The sequence below is a fragment of the Oreochromis niloticus genome, linkage group LG5 (assembly GCF_001858045.2).
Source record: "Oreochromis niloticus isolate F11D_XX linkage group LG5, O_niloticus_UMD_NMBU, whole genome shotgun sequence".
NCBI lineage: Eukaryota > Metazoa > Chordata > Actinopteri > Cichliformes > Cichlidae > Oreochromis > Oreochromis niloticus.
This window is the reverse complement of record NC_031970.2, coordinates 20287204-20295711: the sequence shown is the minus strand read 5'-3', so window position 1 is coordinate 20295711 and position 8508 is coordinate 20287204. Positions and strand designations below refer to the sequence as shown.

General features: G+C 39.2%; 1 protein-coding gene and 1 long non-coding RNA gene across 3 annotated transcripts in view; both read left to right on the top strand.

The window, feature by feature from the left end:
* Positions 1-2469: 2469 nt before the first annotated feature.
* LOC112846919 (uncharacterized) lies at positions 2470-2829 on the top strand. The gene is made up of 2 exons (XR_003220136.1): positions 2470-2652; positions 2795-2829. It is a non-coding gene; the product is annotated as an uncharacterized LOC112846919 (long non-coding RNA).
* Positions 2830-5650: 2821 nt separating this feature from the next.
* Positions 5651-8508, top strand: part of LOC100704191 (inter-alpha-trypsin inhibitor heavy chain H3) — a 34013-nt gene continuing 31155 nt past the window's right edge. Inside the window, exons 1-5 of one of the 2 annotated variants that reach the window (XM_019358827.2) lie at positions 5651-5807; positions 6461-6621; positions 6751-6855; positions 7266-7428; positions 7525-7635. In XM_019358827.2, the coding sequence (XP_019214372.1) occupies positions 5736-5807; positions 6461-6621; positions 6751-6855; positions 7266-7428; positions 7525-7635 (612 nt within the window). In that variant the 5' untranslated portion in view covers positions 5651-5735. The remainder of the gene's footprint in view (positions 5808-6460; positions 6622-6750; positions 6856-7265; positions 7429-7524; positions 7636-8508) is intronic. The other variant, XM_025907272.1, reaches the window with a different exon arrangement.

The following is an 8508-nucleotide window of genomic DNA, read 5'->3' as shown; positions in this document are numbered from 1 at the left end:
GGTCAATAGCCTTGTCTTGTTCCAACTGCTTCAGACAGTCTATCACCCTCTTCCTGTAGGCACTTCCTGGGTCTCGTTTCAGGGGCTCATAAGTATTTTCATCACTGAGTAGTGACAAAATCTTCTCATGATAGTCTTTCTGGTTAAGCAATACTGTGCACCTACCCTTGTCTGCCGGAAGGATGATAATGTTGTTGTCATCACTAAGTGATGTGAGTGCCTTCCTCTCCTCCATGGTGATGTTGGATGCTGGGGGCTTTGCATTGCTGAGACAGGTCGAAACTTTTGTCCGTAGTTGCTCTGCTTCCACTTCTGCAATATTGTTGTTGCGAATTGCTGTTTCTGTGGCTGTGATCAGCTCCACTAGAGGGATTTGTCTCAGTGTGACGGCAAAATTCAACCCTTTAGCAAGGATGTTTTTCTCTGTTTGGGTAAGCTGTCTGTCAGACAAATTCTTCACCCACTTGTCCACATCCTCCGTGTCGCATCCTTGTCTCTTCTGGCCACTGAGGACACTCCGTATTTTGCGGTGGTTTCCGACGTACAACAAGTAAGTCAAACTTCCTTTGTTGCCTGGTCTTAGACTTCTTGTGCTGTGCTAGACGAGCCTTCTCAGTGAAGTCAAACACCTTTTTAAGAGTATTCTCATCAGTATTCTCATCTAAAAATTCTCATCTAAAAGCATTGTCAGTCTCCGTCGGATCCGCTCCTCTTGAGAGCCCATTGTTCCTTCAGTGGGCTGGTTTCAGTCATTATGCAAATGTACTGTTTATAAGGTTTGGGGAAACCTGCAGTCAGCTGAGACTGAAGAAGTCACTTGGATGAGTGACGAAACGTTTCTCCCACAAAACGCTACGTCCAGATGAACAGATTCAACTTTTGGAGAATAACATGACAAAACTCTCTTCAGACAGTGAATCTTTTATAGCGCTTTTCTAGTCTCCCGGATTACTCAAAGCGCTCTACACAACATGCCACATTCACCCAATCACACACTGTCTCTAAACTGAGTGCTTCCTAAGTACATTCATACACATTCACACTCTTGATATACAGACTGGAAGAGCCAGGGATCGAACCACTACCCTTCTGATCAGTAGGTAACCTGCTCTACCTCCTGAGCTATAGCCACCCACTGGCAAAAATAAGTAAACCGTTACTAGGTTTTGGATAAAGTGTACATTCACAAACCTGTCAAACCTGCATTTGAAATGTTGGCTACCATAGCAGTATAGTATTGCAACATGGCATTTGGGTCTTCTAACTAAAATAGGAAAATAGGAACATAAATAGTGGCATCATTGCCAGACCTGGCCCACATCTGGTTGACATACACTCTGCCAAGACACCAGTCAGTCAGAAGTGCCAGCTTGATGCCGGATCCGGGCTAGACCTGTTTTCTATGAGCCTGGGCCACATAAACCAAACCACAATCGAGCCAGATATAGCATGCCATCGCATTGACAGTGCCATCTCTGCCAGGCCTGAAAGAGAAGTATATCATATATATTCTTCTGTAATTCTTTTATCAGATTCCTGTTATGTTAATCTCCCTAACATAGGTATAATATATGTATATATTTGCATGGTTCTGATATGATTAAAAAACTACATTAAAAAGCCATAAACCACACTTGTTCAATAAGTTAATGTATAGATCATTATTATATATAAACATAAATCATCAAAATTATCATGTTAACACTTTCCTATTGTTGTTGCTTTAGAAAGATTGTACAATGATCTTGGGTTCATTCATGATATTATATGGCACATGCCGCAGGTGCTCTGTTTGTTCTCTTTGCTTTTACCACTAACTAAAACTAAAATGAATTTTTTAAAATCTGTCTGTGTCACGATTAGTTAACGGACTCAGGCGCAGGCCAGGAATCCTTGTAGAGAAGACAGTTAATTTATTTATGAAAACAACAGCAGGTGATAATATATACAACGTGCTGGAGGGGGGGGAAGGGGGGTCCAAGGCTCCAGGGTCCGTGAGGGAAAAAAGGGGGATCAAACGCGCTCCTTGTGCAACCTGGAGTAAGAACAGATTTGATATTATTTGGAATAGCTTTAATTATATTATCGTGACACATCATTATTATCATTATTATTATTATTGACACATTATTATCACTATTGTGACACATATATTTTTTGTGGTTTTCATGTGAGGAATCTCCAAATGAGGGTAATTGTACTCAGAAGAATACAAATAAATTTTTTATAGACAATTAATAAGCCTGAGATGGAGTGGTGAGGATTGAAATAAGATATTTATTTAGTGTTTCATTTTAAAGCCTAGATTTAGTATCAGAACATCAATATCTTCCAAAGTCCTACAATATCATTTAAATCTTTTGCAATATGAGTGTGTTGTAACTAGCATTATGTAGATGTATTTACAGATTATTCAGATTATGAATTCTTCCTACCTACAGAATCTGAGCCTATGGAAACAACTGGTGTATTGCATATATATGACTGAAGTTGATAATATATGTAAAACCCTTTTTTTCATATACTAACTCTGTGTGTTTCTAGCTCCTCTTCTCCACAGGTTTTTGCTGAAAGCTGAGAAACAAACTATTCCAGTGTGCTTTGATGTGAGTGGAGCTGTCCTCCTTAAACTTCTTCATCATCCCAGTGAAGGTCTGTATTGTTAGCTTTTATTTAGTGACCCCTTTTTGACTTTCACATGAAATAAAATACTATTGTATTTTCTCGTGGCTATGGTTATATTAATCCCTCAGTTTGTTGTGTGATTTTTAGTTTGATTTCTCTTTTGTTCCAGAGCTTTTCGTGAATGGTGAGCTTGATTAAGTTACAAACAGAGGCTTCAACAGAATTGTAATGCACTTTAAAACTGACCAGCATGTTTAGTTTGATTGATTGATAATACTTTATTTATTCCAAGGGAAATAGTTTTAAAGGCTGGCAGACGATCCGGCACCAGATTGACACCAAGGGGGTCACTGTATGAGATGGACAGACAGTGACACATCACACTGGGCAGGACATTACCACTAGTGATGTGCTAATCATGAACGAATCGTTCAGTACTCGAGAATCACTTTACTGACCCGTGAATCATGATTCACAAGCCCAAGTGACTCATTCACTGACTCATCCCTGTTGATGTTAGCAAACTAATTTCATTAGTAGAAATATATCTAGCTTATAATTAAAATTGTGGGGGGGGGGAAACAACAGCCAGTTTCTTAACAGAAACATTTCTGCTCTGAACTGGAAGAAAAAACCCTGAGGAGAAAGCTCACATCAAGACAATAGCTCCTCAGTTCACAGTAGCATTGCTCTGCTAACATGCTAACAGCACATTTGAGTTACTCACCCCCTCCCTTCCTGTGCTGAATCAGGGCATGAACGAATCACTCAGTCACTCACTCACCCCCTCCCTCCCTGTGCTGAATCGTAGCATGAACGAATCACTCAGTCACTCACTCACCCCCTCCCTGCCTGTGCTGAATCGTAGCATAAACGAATCACTCACTCACTCACCCCCTCCCTCCTGGCTCACAGCTTGTTCTTCTTCTTGTTGGCAACCAATGTTAAGGCGCATTACTGCCCACTGACTCACAGCTCAGTGGACATTTACATGAGAAAATATATATTTGACACATTTGAGGAAAATACTAATAAAATAAAATAAAATAAAAATAAAATAAATGTTTCCTTTAGAAATCTTAATTTTTTTTGCTCTTTTTTGCTCTATAAAAATAGTTGTTTTTCTTTTTCAATTACTCATCTTAGCAGTAGGATTTACATGAAAAGAGAAACAAATTAAGTTTGAGTGAAAATGTACATTTTTTGAACTCTGTGGGCAACCTACTCAGTGACTCAAATGACTCAAAAAACCCGATTCATTTTGGTGAGTGACTCATTCAAACTCGATTCAGTAAAAAGAATCGAATTTACCATCACTAATTACCACAGCAGGAAGGTAATTTTGCAATATAATGGCCAAGACTCATGCTCTTAGCATTAAGTACAGATGTGTGACCTTATAAAGTTCTGTCACCAAGAGTTGCATGCCAAGATCAATAGTCTACTGTCAGCACCTGTCCAACTTAGCTGACATGTCAGAAACTAGACCAAAAATTATTCTGGAATATCCATCCGCAGAGCACTAATTTGATCTACTTTATCTGGGGTTTTATCTTTACACTTTAATGTAAATGAGATGTTACTAAGTATCAATTCTCAACTAGGTATGAACCCTAGGAAAAGGTTCAGATGAGGTGCACTTTGATTATTTGTAAGGACTTAAAATAATCTATTTATTTAGGAATGTAAATGGCAGGGGCTCATCGAACATCACAACCCCATATCCAGTGATGGGAAAGCCGTTACTTTTTTCAGTAATTAGTAATCTAACACAGTGGTTCCCAAGCTTTTTTTTGCTAGGCCCCCCTATGTTTTACATGTAAAATCCCCCCCCAACATGGTGCTATAAATCTGTGAACTGCTTTTTTGACACAAAAGATTACTCCTAAGCACAAAAGACACCAAACATCCATTTTACATTCACAAAGGTGGACTGAAATATTTTCAGTGATAGACACATCTTTCTCACGTTCTCCTTAGATTTGTTGCATCTTCCAGGATGGAAAAAATTCTATATTTGTTTCATAGAGTTGTAATCTGATGGTCTGGTTCTATCTTTAAAAAGTGGCTATTGAGTCAATTTTTTCCCCTAGTGTGACAGTGATTATGGGCAACAAAGAAATAGACATTGGAGCTGGAGATATGCGCCTGGTCATCTTAGTTCATGAGAAAAATGGTCAACAATTCCTTTGGCCAGTTTTAAGACAGCATCCCTCGGCCAACAACACGCAAGGACTTTTAGGTGAGTGAAAACGCTGATATTTTTTTTACCTCAATGCTGTATGCATTACTTGGGAAATACATGCTGCATTAGCTTATATCAGGTTAACGATGTAATCAAAGTTTACACCCATATTTTTCTTTAGAAGTACCTCCTTACTGGTCAGTTCATGTTTTGATCTTTCTCTATCTTTTTCCAGCTCTAGAGCCAATAGTTTATGAGGAGGTACATCAAGTTCCTGTCACAAAGCTAACAATTAAAAACCAGGAGATAGATGTTACAAGGTAAATATTTCATATTTATGTCTTCTCTTTCAACATTTAAAAAGAAAAATTGTTGAAGATTTCTATGATTACTCCTAAGCGCAAAGATCTGTTATCTTTTTTGGTGTCTCTTTTGCAGTGACAGCACTGTTGACTATACCCTTGTCTCTCCTCCCACAATGACCTGCTGGCTTATGTCTGCTGAATCTGCCCTGCAGAAACCACTTACCAATTTTTACGTTGCACAACTTTGATTTTTATGATGGAAAATGTAATTTCATGCATTCTTTTAGTTTCACCAATAATTACAAAGTCAAATTGTCTCCATTTATCTTTATCAGAACACTGTGGCTTATCACAAATGAAAATATTGCTCTGGTAACAAAGTCCTGGAAAAGTGCACGGGTTTGACCCTCAATGTCAACATTAAAGCTCACAAAACTGCAGGAAAACTACTGTGTTGGAGGAGTGTTTTGTGTGGGGGGGTGTTTGTTATCGCTGGCAAAAGAGGACAGAAAGTAGAGTTTGCTCTTTAAATATTAAAAATATTTACACAGCAATGCTGTCCTTGTTTGAGTTCAAAAGGCAGTTTCAGCTGCCTTGGTTGCACTCTGGTAGGAGGCATAATGGAGAGAAGTGTGGTGCATATCACTCTCTTTGGACTGCTGCTGGCTTTGGCCTCCACACTGCCAAACAAGGTAAGATCATAATACTTAAAAAGGACCACAGAACCACTTCAAGGATCCAAAATCTAAAAACTTGTGTGCGTGTCTGTTTGCATTACGGATGTTAAGGAGGCAAAAATGAAAGGTTAAAAGTCCTAAGCTAGCAAATATACAGTAAGATCGCATAATGTCTCGTGAATTGAAGGAATTCTGATCAATGTCTGTTTGGATATTTACTTTATTCTTAATCTGGGTCAAAGTCACAAAGAAATGTGAGCAAATTTTAATAGTTAAAACTTGGTATTTGATAATGGTATTGGTAAGTTCTAAGTTAAGGTTAAAAATGCCAAGTCCCATTAAGTAAATTTTTCTTGTTTCTTGTTTTTTTTTAACCTTTAATATTGTAATATTATTTTGACTTTGGAAACTTCTGTTTCCCAGTCGGTCTGGGAAATCAACTCTTTAGGGAAAGAATGTAATAGTGTGCCACACTCTTTGTGTGTGTTTGTGTTTTGTTAAAACTCGATTAAAAAGAAAAAGAATGGGGTGTTGCTGCAGTTAAACCAGTTAGATTTCACTGATGTCATCCACCAACACATTGTTTTTCAACTACATCTGACCTTTGGTCAACCAATAAGATCAGCCGAGCCATTTTTTAAAAAAATGTGCCTCCTGTGTTTACTCAGGATGACTGGGACATCTACAGCTTTCACATCAACTCCACAGTGACCAGTCGTTATGCCACCACTGTCATCACAAGCCGTGTGGCCAATCGTATGAACGAATCAAAAGAAATTGAATTCCATGTTCGGATTCCCAAGAATGCCTTTATCAGTAAATTTCGAATGTGTGTGAAGTTAAAATGATCTGTAACCATCCAGACACATTTGCAAATAAAGAATTTTACACTGAAGAACAAATGACAGGATACTCAGTAGTGTGTATTTACATAAGGGCTTTTCTTGGTCCTCTTCAGGTTTATTGATGGCCAAGTTTATGATGGTGTTGTGAAAGCTAAGGAGCAAGCTCAGCAGCAGTACACTGAAGCTGTGTCCCGTGGTGAAAGTGCTGGGCTTGTCAGGTATTTGAGTTCAATCATTTATAGCTTGACATAAAAACAATTCTCAGTCACAAAAAAGCTCTTTATTACAGACATGACCAGAGGAATTATTGCGCAGAACAGCCAGCCAAGGCACATGAATGACCTCACTCACTGTAACCTATGTTATCCATGACAACCCCCCCCCCCCCCCCCCCCCCACACACACACACACACAGACCCCACCCCTCCCCCCAAGACCCGATGTATGTGAGTGACGTGTTGTATGACACACTGGGGAACAGGGAGGGCTGGGAGAGGTAAGACTGGGAGGTAGAGGACTACCCCCAGAAGGTTTGGGGTGGTTTTTGTTCTGTTTTTAAATGTTCTCAATTTAGCAATAACCTGCTGTGAAATTCTATTTCAAGACATGATTATTGTTTCTGCTATAGTTCTGTAGGAAGGACTCTGGAGGAATTTAAGACCTCTGTAACTGTGGCTGCTCACAAAAAGGTCACTTTTGAACTCACATATGAGGAATTGATGAAACGCACACATGGCAAGTACGAGCTGCAAATTCATGCTCGACCCATGCAGCCCGTCAGTGACTTCAAGGTGATTGTCTTATTGCTATCTGGTCAGTGATTGTTTAGGAGAACAATGCTGAGGTAAGCCATGACTAGATCTTATATTTACTGTACTTAATACCAGGTGGATGTGCACATTCACGAGGAAGCCGGCATCAGTTTCATCAATGTGAAAGGAGACCTGAGCACCAAAGCCCTCGCTAATGCCATCACTAAAACACACATAGATAAAGAGGTACAGTATATTGGAAATGTCAGTTTTGTAAAACATTAAGTGAAACTGAGTCTTGGCACAAAAGACAATAAAACAGATATTATCAGCATAGGATGGTTGGTTGTGGGATGCCTTTGAAAATCAGGAAGAGGAAGCGAGTGATGGCAGAGGCAAGGATTAAATGGTGGAAGCTACACAGAAATATACAAATACACAAGTTATCCATGCCATGTGTACATGGAAGTTGCATTTCTTATAAACTCAATCAACATGTATGGGCGCATTTTGTACTTGTAAATCAGGATTTGTATGCGTAAAAAGAATTTGTGTGTGTGTAAAAAAAGATTTGTATGTGTAAAAAGAATTTGTGTGTGCACAAAAAAGATTTGTGTGTGGACATAGCCAAAAAATACGTGTGAAACTCTGCACTCAAGTTTCAAGTTACAAGTACGAATTTTGACCCCATTTTTCTTCCTTTCAGCTGATTGGTCAATGTCATGTCAATCACAAATTTAACTATCCAATCAGAGAACATATGGGTTTGTTCTGTCGGAGGGGCGCTTTTTTGAACTGCAGGTCCTTGAAGGGTAATACAGTTTGAAGCTGGAGCATCTTTATATAAATACCCCATAAGGCTCATACAAGCTAGGTCCTTTAACTTTTGGTAGCTGTTGAAAGGATACAGTTGTGATATACCAGTGGTCAGAAATACCATTATTACTTTAGTATTACTTACACAAAATCAGGGTTGACCCGGGACCACTGCTATGAGTCACACTATGCAGCATAAAGGCCGTTTCACATCGAACGCGGCATGCTCTGTGCTTACTGCTAACTAAGAGCGAAGGATCTAGAATTTGTTGCGCTGGCTGCTGAGCTCTGCTTGTATATCGT